This window comes from Grammomys surdaster, unplaced genomic scaffold (assembly GCF_004785775.1).
Source record: "Grammomys surdaster isolate TR1022 unplaced genomic scaffold, NIH_TR_1.0 125354, whole genome shotgun sequence".
In the NCBI taxonomy this organism is placed as follows: domain Eukaryota; kingdom Metazoa; phylum Chordata; class Mammalia; order Rodentia; family Muridae; genus Grammomys; species Grammomys surdaster.
In genome coordinates, this window is record NW_021620226.1 from 1,410 (window position 1) to 21,280 (window position 19,871).

The following is a 19,871-nucleotide window of genomic DNA, read 5'->3' on the forward strand; positions in this document are numbered from 1 at the left end:
TCAGCTGCTTTAGGAAATGGGGGTCTTGTTCCTAAACTTGGACTAGGTCTCCCAACTTAGGAGGCACCCGACCATCTGTCCCACCTTTTCTAGCCTGAGGTTAGGTTCTGAGGGTGAGGCCTGTCTGGTGGGCAGAACCAGACTAGAGATGACAACCCTGTTCTAGTCTCAACTGAAGGAGGAGTGTCTCTGTGCCCCAGGAACCTGGCACAGGGTAATGTTGGGCTGAGCTCTTGTGTCTGAGTCTCCCAGGGAGCCAGGAAGCTGAAGGTGGGCAGAGGTAGAAATTTGGGAAAGAGCCTACTGACAGAAACGCTGGCTCCAGGCGGAAACAGCACTTTTATGTGCCAGCTGGGCAGACATGTACATCTCTTCAAATTGAGCTTCCGATCTCCTCGGGTGCTATCTCCATCTGCACCTGAGCCTGGGGTGGCTGGCGTCCACACATGTGAACACGCATTCCCTCACGTGCCTTCACCTTCCCCTAGCTTCCAGTGGACACGTTGGTGGTTATAATACGCCTAGCTTTTCCTGGAGCTATGTCTGCCACGGAAGTACCTTCTAGAACCTCACTTCCTCCTGCCTGTGACCTTCACTGGCTTCCCTTACTTTGTCCCCCTACTCAGGCTGTGGCTCCTCCTTCTCTGGAGACAGCTCCACCCCTCCATCCCCAGCCCTACCTCCCCTACCACTCTGTCTTCCCAACAGGCCCCTGGAGCCCCATTCCTGAGATTTAATGACCCGCTGGTTTCTGCTTAGCGATGGTCCCCGGTCCCACGCTTACTTACTCTCCACGGCAAGAGTGATGGGCTGGCTGGTCTTGTTGTCTCCGTTCTTGTCATTAACTGCCTGCACGTAGTAGCGGCCAGCATCGGGAGCCACCGTCGACAGGATGACCAGGGTGTTCTCCAGCGTGATGGCTCTGAGGAGAGACAAAAGATTTCTTTTGGACAGGAGCCCAAAGGCCTTGGAGGTAGGCTGTTTGACTGCGGGATCTGAGATAGGTGGTTTGATTATACTCGTTCCCGTAGCTGGGAAGAGGAGAACAGCCTCCAAGAGGGCCTCCAGTTCTACCTCAGACATTTATTGCTAAAACCTAGTGGTAGTGTTTGCAGAGAATCTACCATGGTTGGGGTGCTGCCCGTCACGTCCCAACTCTCCCTTCAGACCCTCAAGCCGAGGCTTCCTCAGAGCAAACCCCAGGGTCAGGTTTGGAACACCTTTTCTGACTCTCTTGGAATTCTGTTCCTGACCATGTCATAGCCTTGATGGCTCTGTAAGGTCGCCTCTGCTGAGGTCGCCTCTGGCAGAAGTTCACAGAGTGAATGAGTGATTGACAATGAATGAGGCGTGATCAGGCCAGGATCAGTGCGCATGCGCCTCTGTGCGCATGCGCATGTCTATGTTCCATGTGCGTTTGTGCGTGCATGTGTCTAGTCCAGAGATCAACCTCAGTGGTCATCCTCATTTGTTGACACAGGATCGATCACTGGCCTAGAACTCACTGGTTCAGCTAGACTAGCTGGCCAGTGAACCCCAAGGATTAGCCTGTCTCCCCACTGCTGGGCTTACAAATATAACCAAGTCCCTACAAGTTCAGGTCCTTGTTTTTGCAAGGCAAACACTTTATTTTATTTTTTAAAAAGATTTATTTTATTTATGTGAGTATATTGTAGCTGTCTTCAGACACACCAGAAGAAGGCATCAGATCTCATTACAGCCATCATGTGGTTGCTGGGAATTGAACTCAGGACCTCTGGAAGAGCAGTCAGTGCTCTTAACCACTGAGCCATCTCTCCAGCCCCAGAGGGCACTTTATATATGAAGCCATCTCTCTAGCCCTGGGATTGGCTTCTTCCTAAACCAGTTTCAGCAGACTCAAAGGCCTTGGTAAGTCTGGCCTGGAGCAGACTTCTGAGGGTCATACCCCTCTGGTGTCTTCACTGGGGATTCGTTTCCCTTTCCCCTTGTGAAGTGGGCTGGTCCAGCGGGTAAAGTCAGATGGGCCATTTGTTCCAGGCTGTATCCCTTCCCCACCTCTCATCATAAGATCAGCAGGCAGGAAAACCGGGAACTGGGGTCCCCCTTAAATGGGTGTGAAGTGGTTTTGGAGTGCTGCCCACACCGGCTTTGCCCAGCCTCTCTTACCCATTCTCCTGATGACAAACAAAACCATTAGTTTGCCAAGTCTGTCTCAGGATTGTAATGTGATGTGCCCGAGACAGCTGTTAAACATCCTTAATGTTAGTTTAACAAGGACAAATCCAGTTGAATTCTCTTCAAATTTTCCCATTAGGTGAATGTTACAGAGTTTTAAACAGGCTCTCAGATAAACAGCCTCACTAATGTCTCTCTGGCCCAGCTCTCTTGTAGGCTGGCTATGCTTGTCCCCACCCCTTGCTTCTGAATTTGGGGCTTTTCAGGCTGAGGGTCCTTACACCATCAGGGAGAATTCTGGGCTGTAGGGTGGTGGCAAGCTCTCTGGCCCCCAATGCTTAGGGGCCCTAGTGATGACCTATTTCCCCATGGAGAGATCTTTTTATCTTTAGCAAATGAGGAGATGGGAATAAGATCATAGCCAAGCTAGAAAAGTGTGTGTGTGTGTTTATGTGGGTCCATGCACACGTGTTATGTGTGTAGGCCCAAAGACTACCTTGGGTGTCATTCATTAGGTGCTGTCCACCCACTTTGAGACAGGGTCCCTTACTGGTCTGGAACTCACCAAGTAGGCTAGGCTGACTGTGCAGGGGCTGAGAGCCCTAGGGATCTTCCTGTCTCTGCCTCCCTAGCACTGGGATTTTAAGTGGGAGCCCCCATGCTTTGCTAGGATGGTGTTCACATCTGTTTTCAGGCTTGCAAGACAAACACGTTACCAACCGATCCATCTCCCCAGCCCCATAGCCCTCACCTGGCACAGTCTGGTTTGGGATGGAGGGACTTTCAGGGCATTGGGGTCATGTAAATCCCTGTGCTAAAATACGTTAAAGACCAGATGTGGGATTGGGATGGTGGCCGCCTTCCCATCTGAGGGTCCCCTTGTCCTTAGATGTGGATTGTGGAGCAGGGGGCTATGTGTTGGGGGAAGGGTCTGGGCTGTGTAGGCTGGTGGGTCTGGGGGTTGAGCTCTGGTGTGAGGCTCTGGCCTCTGAGGACCATGTGCTTCCTCCCATGCCGTCTGGGCCCTGTCTTTTTGTCCTTGAAAAGGTGGAAGATAATATTTGCTAAGACTCCTCCCAGCCTCACGGTGTCTCTGCCACTTGGTCCCTGGCAGCAGAATAGCCCGCTCCCAGTCCTCACTCAGAACCCTCTCCTGGCACAGCCTGGCTTCAGGATGGAGGGACTCTCAGGACACTGGACTCATGTAGATCCAGCTCCCAGAGTCACTGTACTATGGAGGCAGGTCTCTCAGAGTTTCCAGGGGACCCACTGTCTGGTCACCCACCTGTTCTGTACCAGAGAAAGAGCTCACCCCAACTCTTCCTTCCTTGACCAGGAAGGCTCACAACTCCCATTCTCTGCGTTAGCCATTCTTTGTGTGTGTTATGACTGAGCGCCTTCTCTGTTGTCCCTCCCCACCCCACAACCCTGGGGGTTTGGATGCTCATTTTGTGAGCAGACTGTTAGAGGACGGGATTATTCATGAGCGAAGGGAGAGATTTTAGGAATGGGCTGAAGTTTTCCTAGAATGGGATTTATGCCCTCCCTTTTTTTGTCCTTATAGGGAGTTTTCTAGGTGTGCATGGTGTTGGATGCATGATGGGAGTGGCAGTTTTGCTAAGTTAATGACAGGCAGATGACGGAATAATGCACAGGGGACAGCGACTGATCATATGTGGTTCTCAACCAGCAGCAGTGACCTTGTTCCCAGAGGACCCTTCATGATTACTGGACGGTTGATTGCCACAGCTGTGGAGAGCACCACGGACAAGGTGTAGTAGAGGCCAGGACTTCTGCTCAGTGGACATCCTTCGAGACTCTGGATGCACGCCCCCAAGGGAAAAAGTCTGGCCGTGAATGTCCATGCGGGACGCTGAGTGCTGTGATTGTCCCGGGTGTTGCTTTGAATGTCTTCCCCAGTGTTATTGAGTTGAAATGAGTCTGAGTCCCATTATGAGGAAGAAAGAGGTGAGGGACTTCCAGACCTTGGCATTTAAAGGTGGGACTTGGGGGATGATTAGGGTTGGGTGAGGTCATTAGGGCATATCCCCATGATACACACACACACACACGCACACACGCACACGCACACGCACACGCACACGCACATGCACGCGCGCACGCACACACTTGATCCTATGCTATATTTCTAGTCATATGATACCCTGTACCACCTCATGACTCTAACAGCAAGGTCATGACCAGCTAAGGGTCCTTGAACTTGAACCCTCAGCGTCAGGAGCCAAAACACAGCTCCCTCCTTTAAAACTCAGACTGTAGGTTGGTGCAGTTAGCAATGGAAACTGGACTAAGACACTGTGTAAACCTGTTTGAAGGAGAGCCATAAGCTGCTTCTCCTGGAGGAGGCTGGGCAGCGAGGTACAGCTCTGCATCTTCCTCATCTGGAGGGGGTGGGCTGTGTGGACACCTCTAATCTCAGATCATGGGTGCTCCTGTATTATCTTTGAGTGGTTCCTTCCTTCTGTTGGTGCAGGGTGACTTTGGGGAGCAGTTTTGGTGACAGCAAAGCTCTAGTGACCCAGATTTCAAGTGACTGTGTCTAGAAGCCGTCTTCCTGTCCATTGCTCTGGGTCAGAACTTGCGTGGGTAAAATCTTTCCTTCTGTAGTTTCAGCTCACTGGAATATGGTCTGCTGGTTGCTGGGGCTGGCACTGCCTGTCCCAGTACTCTAGCCTAGAAGACATGAATCCTGAGAGCCTCAGGGTATGGGAAGCCATAGGGTGTGGGGTTCAAGTTCTGTAGTGGAATGGGAGATAGAGGCTTTTTTTTGTTTTTGATTTGTTTGTTTGTTTTTTGAGACAGGGTTTCTCTGTGTAGCCCTGGCTGTCCTGGAACTCACTCTGTAGGCCAGGCTGGCCTCAAACTCAGAAATCTGCCTGCCTCTGTCTCCCAAGTGTTGGGATTAAAGGCATGCGCCACCACTGCCCTGCGAGATAGAGGCTTTTTAACTTGTCACTTTGATCCTGTCAGGAGGGAAAGGAAGTCTTTCGGCTCGTCAGTCCTGTGCATGTTGACTGTCCCCTTTTTAGGCAACCATGGAAGGATGTGATGCCTCATTTCCTGTATGCCCACAGGATCCAGCCCGCTGTACCATATACACGTTCACACTGGGAGAAGCTGGGAAGAGGAACTCTGAGTGAGGCACCAATAGCAAGACCCATCAATAGCCCTCTTAGGAGGGGCTGGGTCCTATTCTTCTTCTGGTTTCCCATGACTGGCAGGTCCTTGCTCTGCCTCCAATGTGTTGCTCTCTCATTCAGCAGCCCCCTTTCTCGGCTCTGAGAGTACTAGATTCATAATTTAATTAAGGAGAGAGTAAGCCAACCTAGAGTGTGCCCTGAGCTCCCAGTGTGTGACTCTGTTAGGAATCATGTCCCCTTTCAACAGCGGGCTTGGGGCCAATCTGCATCCCTGCCCCGTGGTGAGAGACACTCTGTAGATGGCGGAGCCTTTCATGCTGTGCACAGCCTGCCAGTTGATGGCACTTATCAGATATTGAGCACCGGCACACAGACACAGGGGACTTGCTTCCAGGGAGCCTTCTTGCTCACCTATGAATATTAATTCACTGTAATTACCAAGATGAAACCACTCCAGTGCTTCACCACAAATTTGGTGGACGTGTTTATGAAAATGGGCGGGAGCAGTCACGAAGGGAGAGTATACATGCACACATACACACACACCACACACACACATGCACCTGTGCAGGCCAACGTTGTTCTAGCCTGTTGGCCTGAGAAGCAGGTAGGGTGGAGGATCAGAAAGTGACCCTTGGAGAGAGCCTGAAGCAAAGGATTCAGGATTCATCTACCTCTGCAAATGTAGTAAGTGGGTGCCAGCATGGCCTCTTTCACAGACAGGGCAGACAGTACTAGTCAAACCATGATGTTCTTTCCCATGTGTGTAGATGGAGCCTCAGAATTGTTTCTAGCTCTGAGCTCCAGGCAGCCATGCCAATTGATTAGCCTGCAGGATGCTGTCATGGACACACCTGGGGTCCAAGAGCTACACTCAGAAATGGAGTTAGAATGGGACATGTCCCAATACCTGTGTGGCAGAACATCTCCCTTCCACAGTGTGATGTTAATGTCTGCACGTTGGGTGATCCATTCAACTGGCCTTATTGAGTTTTAGGCCTAAGAGGCGCACACTGTGACTCATTGGGTAGCTGTCCACCTGTCCACCTGTCCACCTGCAGACACTCTGGCCTTTACCTTGCTGGGTACCCATGCTTCGTGCTGTCTGCTTGCTAGCTGTTTATGAAGAAACTGATGGCCTAGTGGTGTGGACACAGAGATCCTTCTGTCTGAGTTCTGCATGTCATGGTTTCTGCCATTGGGAGGTGAGTGGGGGTTTGATGTGTATGTCTTTCCTTTCTTTTTCTTCTGAAATATCCAGAGAATATGATGGGGCTGTCCAGCTAGAGGATGAGGCCCGTGGAACATGGCTGAATGACCTGCCACTAAGCAAAAGGCCATCCCAGGACAGTCAATAAGAGACAATCCCAGACAAATGCGCCCAACCATGAGGAGTGCCTTGCCAGGGCACCAACCTAAACCACCAATCTTCACACTCCTAAGAAAACACAGCAAATGTTCCTTAACAATCTATTGAGATGTTTGTTACACAACTACGTTGTGGCTGTAGATGGCTGATACATATTGAGGATGGTTTTCTTTTCTTCGGCTTCTTTGTGTCTCACTGTGTAGCCCTGGCTATCCTGGAACTCACTCTGTAGACCAAGCTGGCCTCCAATTCAGGGATCTGCCTGCCTCAACATTCCAAGTGCTGGGATTAAAGGCGTGTACCACGAAGCCCAGCTCTGAGGATGGTTTTCAGTTCTGGCTGCACAGTGGAATCAAACAGGGAACTTTAAAAAATTCTGACAGCTAAAGAGCATCCCATTTAAATGGAACCAGAGTGCCTAAGGCAAGAACCTGAGGATTGGTTCATCTCAAAGCTCCCACGGCGGGGGTGGGGGGTGGGGGGTGGTGCAGATTGAGAATGGCTGCGTCAGGATCAGCTCTACGAAACACAGTGGCTTACTTGTGTCTGTGTGCTTGCCTGCACATATGTTTCACAGAAGGCACGGATTATCTCGACTCGGCAGCTCGGAGGGATGTGGAGAAGTAGTTAAACCTCAGGTTTATAGCTGCTATGGGATAAAGTCAGCTGCCTCATAGGGCTGTTGTGAGGGTTGAACACTGAGCAATGAAGTTGGGACAGGAAAGAGATCAAGACAGAGAGCCTCTTTCCTCACAGGCTGCAGCAGGGGACACACGTGCGTGTGCGTGTGCGTGTGCGTGTGCGTGCATAGCAGTCCTAAGAACTAAACTCCATCCTCTGCTGTTGCTATATTACTATACTATCATTGTGCTTCTCAAAGGCAAACCTGTCCACACCTCCTTCCGCTCCCTACAGACTAGGGTGGAGGGGCCCGGGGAACTCAGTGTAGTCTGCACAGCTTGCGAGTTGTAGCCAGGCGGGGCAGGTTGGGAGAAGATAACCTTTCTTCAGTGAAGGGAGCAGTTGAGAGGAAAGCCTGGGCTAGCTCTGGACAGTGGGCAGCTCAGGGGAAAGCATGGTATCTGCTGAGACCTGCTGGGGTTGGGGTTGGGTGAAAGGTATTGGCTTCATTGCTAAGCCTGCAGTTGAGGCCAGGGGAAGACAGAAGGGTCTTTGTGCGTGCTGAAAGGGTTGTGTGTGTCTACTCCAGCTTTCCCTGGCCACAGCAACTCCTTGCAGTCCAAACACACACAGAGCAAGCCTGGTCATACCCGCCAAACATAAACACCTGCACACACCCACCTCTGTCATGGCCCAAGTCCTGGGCCTGTTACTATGGCAACAGTGCCTTTGCATGGGCATGTTGGAGTGTCTTAAATCCTCTGGGAGCAGACATATTCTCAGGTTGAGTGTGGAGGCAACACCCTGGTTCTTGCACGCATATTCCAAGAAAACCCCTCATAAACCAACCTTCTCTCACCACCCAGGGGAGTGCCCAGCTGGCTGTGTTACAGAATCGCTGGAATTGCAGGGAAGTTTCTCTAGGAGGGGCCTGCCTTTGCATTTGGAGACTCCATCTGGCCCCAGACCCTGTTCCCCAGTCTAGCCAGAGCAGGGCCTTCCTTACATGCGGCTGCTGGGTGGGATCTTGCGTCCGTCACGGAACCAGGTCACCTGTGGCCGGGGAAAGCTGGAAATGCGAGGTGCTCTGATGACAGCAGCTTCTCCGTGGGACACACTCTGGTGCTTCTCACCTTCCTCAAAGCTCCCCATGTCTGTAGGGAAGGGAGGTGCAGAGGTCAGAAGGACAATCCAGTCTCAGGGACTGGCCGGCAGAGAAAGACTGTTGTCAAGAGAATGACCATGAAGAAAGACCACCTCTCTTGAAGTGTCCCACATCCCGTCAGGTGTATCCAACCTGTGTCCTCCCTTGGCTGCATGCATCCCAGGATAGCTACGAATATAGTCTGACATCATAGATGATACAGTCTCTCACAGGACATGGCACTGAACATTTCTACTAGCAGTCTGTGTGATGCGCCCTGGTTTGACATTTAGCATTTGTGTAATTTGGACCCGTGTATCCTTGACTCAATTGATTTAGCCAACAGCCATGAGAGGGTTATCATTATTTCACACATTTTACAATGGGAAAAACCTGCTCAGACTGGCTTAGCTAAGTTAATTAACCCGTCTAAGGTCATACCGCTAGCAAGGAACAGAGACAGGATTTGAACTCAGACCCTGAGCTTTGGAATTAGGTTGCCTTTTCCCCTTCCCTGCCCAGCGGGACTAATTCAGTACAGCAGGGGATTAGGCTGTGGCATCTTGGGACCTGACCTCTGTGCCCTTAGTCAGAGGGAAGGGCGCACATCAACACGTGCTTCTCTGAACATAAACACTCCACTGTTCTTTTTAAAGCCTGCCCAGTCCTCAGCAGATAAGTGGAGACATTGCTCCTGGCCCTGCTCCTCTGTGAGCCAGGAGGAAAACAGAGGGGTGTGGCTTCTGGTTCCACACCTGCCTGCCTGCTCGCCCCCAGGCTGGAGTGAAGGGACCGGCTCCCATAGCAGCGTCTTTGAGTGAAATATGGGAGGGAGTAACTGGCTTCCTTCACCTTGACAATGAATGTGTATCATTGAGACTCCAAGTGCGATGCATGAGGTACCCTGGATACTCTGAGACACACAGAGGGAGGTCCTGAACCTGTCTGATCAGTGATGAACACCCATGCTCACCTGGGACAACACTGCTTGGCTGTGTATCGGGAGTTCCAGAGTTATAAAATGCTGTTGGGATCTCTATCTCCAGAGCTTCCCGTTTCTTTGGTATGGCGTGTGGATGAGGATATCCCAGTTAGTCCCCGCACCAGCCTCTAATCTATTACTGTGACATGTTTAGACATAGGCTTGTCATACCAGCAGGCCTATATGTACTGGGAGTTCAGACTATGGCTTCTAGAGCCTTAGTTTCTCCTTCACCTAGGGACACAAAGACACATGTCCTACTGAAAAAGAAACTGTCAACTCCTAACACCATGGCCTCTTCTTCCCGTCCTTGATCAATCTGGTCCTCCGAGTGGCTCAGGGTCTTCTTTAGCACCTCTTGTTTTTCCAGAGGTGAAGCTGGAGTTGGTTGGATTTCAGCCCCAGTATTTCTTTTTGGTGTCTCAGGCACGAGCCAAGTTTGAGGACTGGCATATTGGCTGAAGGCAGCTCTGGGTTCTTCTACCCCGTCACAGGCACAGGGGACTTGGTGAGTCACCAGGATACTCCCTACTGCCCACTTTCCCAGGTCACAGAAGACCCTGTAGAACATGCCTGGGCCTCTAGGTCCTGATTCCGTTGTTTGCAGATGCTGCAGCACTCCTAGATGCAAGGCTGTTGACAGTCACGCTCTCCAGCCTGGACTTGACCTTCTTAAACACCCTGACCCAGTGGTGGCTCATCTCTCTGTGACTTCTCTGTGAACAACTTCCATGTTTCCAGCTCCAGCTCTTCCCTGGGCTCCAAGGCACCATCCCCAACAGTCTGCTGGGGGTGAGTTGGGGTGAATGGTGGTGGAGGGCGGGTAGGGAGATCTTGCTACCTGCTCAACAAGCCTTACTTTTCGTGCTGTTTATTGTCCATCCCTTTGTCCCAATCACTTGAGCTCAAATCTTTGGAGTTATTATTGGTTTCTTCCTTGGTTCCCACAAACTCCTCGGTGCCTTCCTTTGGGTGCTGTTTCATGGACCAAGCCCTCCCCCTCCCCGATGTTACTGATTCCCAGTCTACATCACCCAACCCCCACCCCATACACTGCCCTGGCGCGAGCTTGTGTGCGTGCGTGTGAGTGTGTGCACATGTGCATGTGCTCGTGTGTGTATGTGTGTGTTTCACTTAAAGCAGCCTTGCTTGCTTTGATGCCTGTATCTCGATGCCTTGAGTGACATACGCCCTACTTCCCACAGCTAGGCTTTGCTTTTGCTAGGTACCTGCCTAGAAGCCACGGGATTAGCTCTCCAACATCCTGCGTAATGGAACCAACTTAGTGTTTTAAAAGAAAAGAGCTGCTGACAGCTCCTTGTCTTAACTCTAGCAGGCACCGTGTATATATGTTTGGAGACTTCAATGGGGTCAAGTTCAAATCCTAGCCCCATGTGGCCTCAGGGCTTTGACCCCTTGACCTTGCGGAACTGTTTTTTCACTCTCCCGTAAAAGCGAAACACAAGGGTACCTTCCTCACGAGCTGTACTGAGGAAGTGAGACAGTGTGTATATGCCAGATTGCATCTTCCCAAAGGTGCCTGAATCAATATTTATCCCCCTTCCCACATGCTCCTGTTATAGTGTGACTCATACTTCTCCCACGTATCCCTTGAGTCTTGAGTGCTTGAGACTACGCTATCAATAGAACATGCTGGAAGCAACGCGCTACGGTTTTAAAGGTGAAGTTATTCAAAGGAGATGCCATCTACCTGGTTCTACTTGGCGGACATCCGCCCTGAGAACCCAGCCACCACGTCGTGAGGAAGCTCAACTGAGTGCATCATCGGATCACCTTGCTGGAGGAAAATGGAGGCTCCCAGGTGGTTGCGACCACCACTGGATTCCTAGACGAAACCTGTGAATTCACCTGCAGTCTTTGTGTCTATCACGGAGATCTCAGTTGTCACCAAGCAGGACAGGCTTTGTCTTGTCCTCATTGTGCCCTGTCCAGACTCCAGACTCACAGAGCGCATGAGCATTAAAATATTGCTCTGCACTGTGGTGTCTTGGGGTCATTTGTTATGCCGCCACAGAGACGGGAAGAGTGTATAAAACTGCCAAATAAGTATATCTAATATTTTCGGCATTAAAATGCTGGAATCCTGTATATTTTTCATGATTTAGTGTAAACATTACCTCCTCAACAAAGATCATCCCAAATCAGCCAAACAGAATGGGAACCCAGCATTTACCCTATGCCGAGAGCTTCTTTCCGGACAGACTGTGTATGCATTATCTCATTTGAGTCTCCGATAATGTGACAGGCTAGATTTTAATAAATACGAGTTTTTAGTTGTTTATTAATTTCTATTACTTGGCTCTATCTATAAAAATATCACATCAATAAATCATGCTGATTTCAGTCCTTATAATAATTTTTCTCTATTTTTTTTTTTAAAAAAACAACTTTTCACAGAACTCAGAAGATAGATTTAAACAATTTAGAGCAATTTCATGATAATGGTGTTTCCTTCTCTCCACTCTCTCTTGTTTTATTGGCTCCATTTGGTCTTCGAGGAAATGAAGGTTCATGGAGATGAAGCGGCTGATCCGACATTAAGCAGTTAGGGTCTAGCACAGTGCCACTTCCCTCTGCACACTGCCCCCTGCCTCGACTTTGATCAGCATTCTTCACAGAAACCTGCGCTCTTTCCTCCTCCTCCTAGGTGATTGACATGGACAGATCGACATCTGGAGATTGTTGAATTCAGAAGCAATTGCCTACCAAATGTCTAGGTCCTTGCCTTGCCTAGAACCACCAGCTCCTAATGGAGCCCTACTGTGTGTCAGGCAGGCTCTGTGGAGGTGCTGATGAAAGTAAGAGCTTGTAATGTTCTTACAGGGAACTGGAATGCAGCTCCCAGCATCCAGATGTTGACATACAACAATCTGTAACTCCAGTTCCGGGGCATCTTAGGCTCTCTCCTAGTCTCATTGAGTGTCTGCATGTACATGGCATCATAGATTCACATGGGCACACACACACACTCATACAATTAAAAAAACATTTTAAAGAGAAGAAAGACCTGGTTATTGAGCTTACAATCTGACTCAGCAGACAAGTCCACAATTACGTGTTCAGTGGCATCTGCGACAACTGCTGGGAAGGAAAGGTCAGAGTTCTCTGAGAAGTGCTAGCAAAACCTTTCTCAGGCTGGTGTGTGTCTGTGTGTGTGTGTGTGTGTGGCATCTTTTAAACTGAGACATAAATAAGGGGCACGTATGTATGTGTGTGCATTGTATAGTGTGTATATGTGCATGCATGTATGTATGTGTGTGCGCACCTGTATATGTATGTGCACATGTGTATGTTATGTGTGCACGTGTATATGTGCATGCATGCATGTATGTGTGTACAAGTGTGTGCACATGTGTGATGTGTATGCTGTGTGTGTGTATGTGTGATGTGTGTGTATGTGTGTGCTGAAAGGAAAAAAGTGATAAGGTAGGACAGAAGGAGAGGCGCCAAGCAAAAGGTCAGCAGGGCAAGGTTCCTGCATGGATGAGAGGTGGAGAGGGTTGCATGGGTGAATGGGTGGATGGAGGACCAGATCGATGGTGGAGTGGGTAGATGAAAAGACAGAAAGGGATGGAGGGATGGATTACTGAATTATATATATGTTTATGTTTCCATGTACATATGCTGTTTGTATGTATGAAAGGATGATTTGTATGTGGGTATGTGTGGCTGTTTTATGTATAGGTGGATGGTTGTATATATGGAGGAATATATACACACAGACTCTCTCACACACACATATATAGTGTGTATGATAGGCTGGATACTTGGATATGTTTTCACATGTGTGTGGATGGTTGTAGGTAGGTACACATACATGTTTACAGTAGGATGGATGGAGGAAGGATGGGCTTGGCTAGCTTTGGTTTCTATTTACACAGACCCCATCTCCACCCTCTACTGTACAGAGTCCCCACCTCACTGTGACTCCCAGGGCCCAGGCCTCCATCACAGGAGCTCTAGGATCTGCTTAGAGAGCCCTGGCCTGAGCACGCAGCACCCACCATATTCGTTTGCTCTTTTCAGCCCTGGGCACACAGCTGGGAGGTGCTGAACTGATCAAGGGGAGGCCGCTAAGGAGGCCAGCCTGCCAGTGCAGGAGCTGGGCTGAGGGAGGGAGGACAGGCTGGGGCCAGGTCCCCTGAGGACTTTCCTCACTCTCTTTGCTAACTCTCTAAATGCTGCTAATCCATCTACCAGCCTGGCCCAGGCCCACCGTGTTATGCCCTACAGAGCCTATTCGGTCTTCCAGATAATCTCCCCCAGAGCAGAGGACTGTGGCCCGAGGCACAGCTGGATGTGGCCTGGAGCTCACTCTTGATGTCTTTGTTAGAGCTTAAAAGGTAAGAACTCTACTACAGAGTACATCTCTGCACATACTTACCTTTAAATCGTGAGATGGATCATGCAGACGAAAACGAGTATAATTATATGTATAGTTTGAAGGAAATAGTCAACACCCCTGTCTGTACCACAGCATCCAGCACAAAAGTCATAGCCCTGTTGGTACTCGGTTCCCCTCCCCTCACTGCCTCCCCATCCTGTTCTGCCCTCTTTAGGGCTAACCTCTCTTTGGAATAATGGGCCACCTACCTATACGTCTTCACAAATAGTGTTACTTGGCTTTTTATGGCTAATTCAACCTAATCTTAAACAGTCACTCCTGTGATTACTCTGTAGCTTCTTGTGGTTTTCTTGGGGGGGGGATGATGATGTGATTTTGTGTCCCCCACTCTGAAGCCCTGGTTGTGAGTTCAATCATCTTTATAGCTGCCTGGGATTCCCTGGATCACATGACACTGACGTTGCGCACAGTCCCTCATGGCCCTCCCAGGACACAGGCTCTGGGGAGACATCTAAGACCTCATTCCAAAGATGCAACTGGAAGGCTGTGCCACTCACCACTTTCCAAAAGCTCACCAATTTACCAGTTACATAGTCGTATTCGCTTCACCCTTGGTCTGGCTGGACTCTGGATTTTGACAGTTGGGTGCACATGGCCAAGTATCTCCCTGTGGTTTTTTGCATTTATTATGAAAACAATACCCCTCTCTCTACCAGATCCTAGCTCAGCCCTGCCACAACCATCAGTGACTTCCAGTTCATTCTGAACACAGTTTAGCGTGCCATAGTCTATCCCAAAGGTCCCTCATCCCCACTGCTTCTTCTGATGCTCTCTCACTCTCCTCCTTCCACCCCAGCCTCAGACCCTCGAGTATACCACAGGGCCTTTGCTCTTGCTGTTCCCTGGCTTGGGGTGTTCTTCCCTTCTATGTGACACACCCATCTTCCTAGTTCCATATCCTTCCTGACCATTCTCCTTTACTGCCCTTCCCCAATTCCTCTCACATGGCTCCATTTTTCTTGTACTACATTGCGTTTATTCATGGGCCATATATAATTATAATATGGCATGATATAATGTCATACACTATGATACAATGTTGTAAACTATGATACAATGCTATTTTATATAAGATGATACAGTGTCATATTATATACGATGATATAATGTTATATACTATGATAGTGGTATACACTGTGATACAATGTTATTTTATATAGGAAGATACAGTGTTACATTATATACTATGATACAATGTTATATTAACAGACTTATTAGCCTTCCTGTAGAATAGGATCTTGCTTGTGTTTCATCACAACCTAGACCAGTGCTGGAGATGCTATGGGATACTCTATAGCAGTTGCAGTTATTCATGTTTTAATTTTTCTCCAGGCAGGATATTGGCATGTTTCTGATGTTGGCCGATAACCCACTGGCATCCCTCTGATCCCAAGTCCTGAACACAGGGATGGTAGGCATGTACCACTACACCTGGCTCACTACAGCCATTAGTAATGGGTGCTCATGACAAACCTGTCACATTGCCCCAAGTAGCTGCACACATCCTGCTATCACATCCTTTATCCACATTCGTGCAGCAGATGGGAAATGAGGAAAAGCAGGCCAGTCAGAGGCTTTTCAGTGCCGCCCCAGTCCTCGTGACTAAAGAGGGATCTTGAACCCCACTTTGAATGAGTAGTTGGCAGTACCTAATAACAAGGGAAGTGGATATGGCACCAGACACAAGCAGGCCCTTGCCGTGCCCTTGTACTGTTGAGCTTGGCATTGTGGGATGGGATGAGGTGGGATGGCAAGTTCCATTGTGTTGGTGTGCTCTAGGGAAGGGGAAGAGGGCAGATGAGGGCAACAGAGAGGCCCTGACTGTGGTACAAGCTCATGGGAGTCCTGAGTCTGAAGAGCTTTCCAATCTCTTGGCCATTCATTCTACCTGCTCAATGGCAGGAATTTATGGCGACTTTAAAACTACAAAGAAGAGACTCTGAGTGGGGCTGGGAGGGGGGGCTGGGTCATGGAGATGTTTTATTGACTTCCCCTAATTGCTGTAATTAAAAACACGTAAAGAATCTTTTTTTTTTTTTTTAAAAAAAACGACTTTGCCATTATCATTAGTTGTTAGACAGCTGCCTTATTAATTTCTCATTAGAACACAAGTCATAAGCCCTCTCTAGAGAGGGGCAGGAACTAGGGTGGGGCCTGTCAGGTCCAGGGTCCCTAGAAAAGCCACTGGGAGCAAGCTGCCCCGAGGTCACAGGACCCAGGTTCTCTCCTGTCCCTGCTGCCCCCAGGGGAGCACAGCAGACAAAGGAGGGATGAGGGAGGGATTGGGAAAAATACCAGGTCCCAGTGCAAGATGACACAGAGAGACAGACAGACAGACAGACAGACAGATGGAGAAAGGTGGGAGAGCATGTTGTCTCCCACAGTTAGATGAAAGAGCAGGCCAGGTCAGATCTACATGTCTCTCCAGATGCATGCACACAGATACCTATGAGCACAGGCTACATATAGACACACCTGTGCACACATTTACATACCTGCATAAACATGTACGCTGCTGGATTGAGGCAGGCTGCCCCATATGTATTCAAGACACATGTATATGTGCACATGCTAGCATTTAGACATATCCATCCTCCTTACATGCAGGAACCAATAGGCAGACCAGCCTTTATGAATACATTTGAACATGTGCATACACTCATGTGCACATGGGCATGCACACTGGGAATCCAGTCTCACTCTGGGGGCTTCCCTGCTCCATCTGCCCACAGGACTCTGGGACATGATGAGAAGTTAGTGTGTCCAGCTCATAGTTCATGGGCTGCATGTGCCCTAAGATAGCTACGAATGTGGCCAACATAAAATCAGAATCATATTTCAAACATGAGATATGTGTGTCTGTGTGTGTGTGTGTGTCTGTGCTTCTTTTATAATTTGAATGCATGGTTTTTGAGAGTGAATTTTGGAAATTACATTATGTCAAAATGTTACAAGGTGGGCATGCCTGCTGCTAAAGGAAGATGCCCTGTGGCCTCCTCCAGCCAGTGTTGTCGGCTTCCTGAAATCCAGTGTTGAGATTCAGGCTTTGCTTTGAGGGCATGAATAGAGTTGCCTTTAATGCTGGTTTATGACTGGCCTGGCCTCCACTTTTGGTTGGAGCTGTTTTCTTTAATTGTCACACACACTCTTTGACAGCACTATGAGGTTTCTGAGCGCTTTCTACCCTTGACTTCTCTCCCCACAGTGGCCCCTCCCTGCTATTTACACCCCTTTACGTTTCAGAGCAAGACAACTTTTCTTGTGAAACTTCAGTACTCATGAAGCTTCCCCAGACTTCTCTGGCCACCAGTGTGTCACTGGCCAGCTTAAAAGAGCCCTCAATGTGTCTCCTTTGCAGCAAGAAGCAGGTCCTTCAGGAAGCATCAAGTCTGGTGAAGGGATTCGGAATGCTTGTGGGGTGGTAGTGATTCCTGGGGGACCTAGAGTTCTCACACTGTTCTCTCCCTTACCTGAGGAAACCTCTCTGGGCTTTGGTGGCACCAGGGAGAAGGGGTTAACTACTGAAGGTTAAGTGAGGACCCTCTGCCCCCCTTGGTACTTCTGGGAGACCCAGTACATCATTCCCTGACCCTGCAATAGGGTGAGGCATCTTGAGACATCTCTCAGTACCTCTTGAAGATCTTGGTAACACTATGTTACCATTGCTCCAAAGGAGCAATCTGGAGGACACTAAGTCAAGGTTACCACTGTTCCCACGGAATGAGCTACAGAATGATGGAGTCAGGTCATGGTTTTCTGAAACAAAGTGTCAAAGACTGCTTGACTCTCCAGCCTTGTCATAGAGAAATGCTGTGTGACATCATAGAGCTCCCATGCCCTCTCAGGGCCTTGCTTCTACCAGATGTAACAAGAAAGGATTGGCCTGGCCGTGCAGGAAGAGCTAGCAGGGGTAGAAAGCAGAAGTATTGTCCCAGTCCCCCACTGTACTTACAGGCCACCTGGACCTCAGTCTGCCGCTGTAGCAGGGCCCCCATCCGGTTCCGCACGATGCAGCGGTAGAAGCCAGCATGGGTGCGGTCCAGGCTGGTAATCATGTACCTGGGTGACAGATGAGAGAGAGCCAATTAAGTAAAGTAGGTGGTTTCAGAGGTGCGGAGGTCAACTTTGGCTCAGGGTCAAAGGTCATGGGGTCGCCTTATTCTGAATATGGGATTCCAGCGAGGTTCTTATCAATAGGTTGTGGTCCATCCACAAGCCACAGGACTTTGCTCAGTTGTGTAGGATTCCGTTTAAAGTCTTTGATTCTACCCAGGGCCATGCTTCCTAGGCAACAGCCACGCCTTCCTGCCAACAGCCATGCTTGCCTGCCCACGGCCACACCTCCCCGCCCATGGCCACGCCTCCCTACCCATTGCCCCACCTCCTAGGCTTCTCTGTTAGAGGCCGTTGTCCCCTCTTGCTTATGACTCATTGAGAAGGACAGGGACATTTGGTTTTTGGCCAGGTACAGAGCTGTGTTGTAAGTATTAATCAGAAGAGACAGGCGAGAGAGGCAGGGAAATTTACACATCTCTCCAAGTGTTCTCTCTCAGCTCTTCCCTCACGATACATACAGCGCTGCACAGTGGAGCTGTGGACGGAGCCTCCTGAGAGAGCGGGCTTGGCTCTCACCCATGTGCCTGACTCAATGCCAAACCCTCAGTCAGCGCATCAGGTACTCGTCGCCCTCAGAACCACAGAGCTGGCACTGGTGGGCAGGTGGCCGGAGAGCAGGTGTATGGCAACCTTGCTTCACAGAGAGGCAGGACGGATGCAGGTCAGTGCAGCGGCTCCTAACAGTGAGGCGCTAGGCACGTGGCGACTTTCCTGTGTGGATGGGAATGGCGGTCCTGGGAGATTTCCTTCTGTACTGTTAGGCAATGGTCCATCAGAGTCCTCCAAAGAAAGAGGAGCTGGGATCATTGAAATCTTTTGCCAGTTCTCAGGGTCCTTGAGTTTGTCCAGCTACCTTGGTGGACAATTTCAAAACCATCTATTTCCAGGGTATGCCAAGTCTGGGATGCAGTCGCTCACTCATAGGAGCTGCCAGTTTTATAAGACATGGTCTGGATTCACCATCACCACCACCACCGTCACTGCCATCACCACCACCACCACCATCACCACCACCATCATCACCACCACCACCACCACCATCATCACCATCATCACTACATCCTCACTGTCACCACAGTCATTGTCACCTCTGCCACCACCACCATCATTGCTATCACCATCACCATAACCACCATCACCACCGTGATTATTACCATCGCTGTCACTTCTCCACACCACCATTATCATCACTACTTCATCATAACTGTCACTGTCGTCAACACATCACCACCGTTACCATCATTATTAGGATAATTACCATTGCCATCATAATCACCGTTAACCGTCATCGCCACGATCACCGTCACAGTCATAATAAAGATTTTCACCGCTACTGGCACCATTATACCTCTGCCATCTCTACCCTCATCATCGCCGTCACCACCATCAGTGCCAACACCTCAACCACAACCACCACTGCCGTAATCATTCCTCCATCATTATCATTTTGCTACCTCGTTAGCGTCATGATCACCATTCTGTCATCATCCTCATCCTCCCGTTGCTAACACCACCGTTACTATTATTACCAACATCATCACCGTTGTGACGTCATCACCATCATCACCACTACCCCCACCATGATGGTCGTCATCTCTGTCGACATCGTCATGATTACCATCTTCTCCTCCCTGGACACCACACTGTCACCGTCATCCTCATCTTCCCAATGATGGCGTCATCCGGGGCTTTCCCCGTCTCACCTAGCAGTTCCCGACTCTTGGGTACCATGGACGAGTAGCACTTTAAAGATGTGGATCTACACAAGACTGTCAACTTTTTAACTTTGCCAACCAACCAAGGAGAAAACGGAATCAAGCAGGAAACTTTATAAAACAGAAAATAATACTATTATCAAGTGCTGAAGAGAGAAAAATAAATACAAAGGCCTAGCA

The 19,871-nt window shown here is 49.4% G+C and overlaps 1 protein-coding gene across 1 annotated transcript; it reads right to left on the reverse strand.

Moving 5' to 3' along the window:
• Positions 1-788: 788 nt before the first annotated feature.
• LOC114637617 (protein sidekick-2-like) lies at positions 789-19,582 on the reverse strand (the record flags this gene model as incomplete). The annotated part of the gene is made up of 4 exons (XM_028785852.1): positions 19,518-19,582; positions 17,813-17,919; positions 8,315-8,462; positions 789-922 (listed from the first exon to the last, which is right to left on the reverse strand). Coding segments are annotated over exons 1-4 (454 nt in total), but the record flags the coding sequence as incomplete, so codon positions are not given.
• Positions 19,583-19,871: the final 289 nt, after the last annotated feature.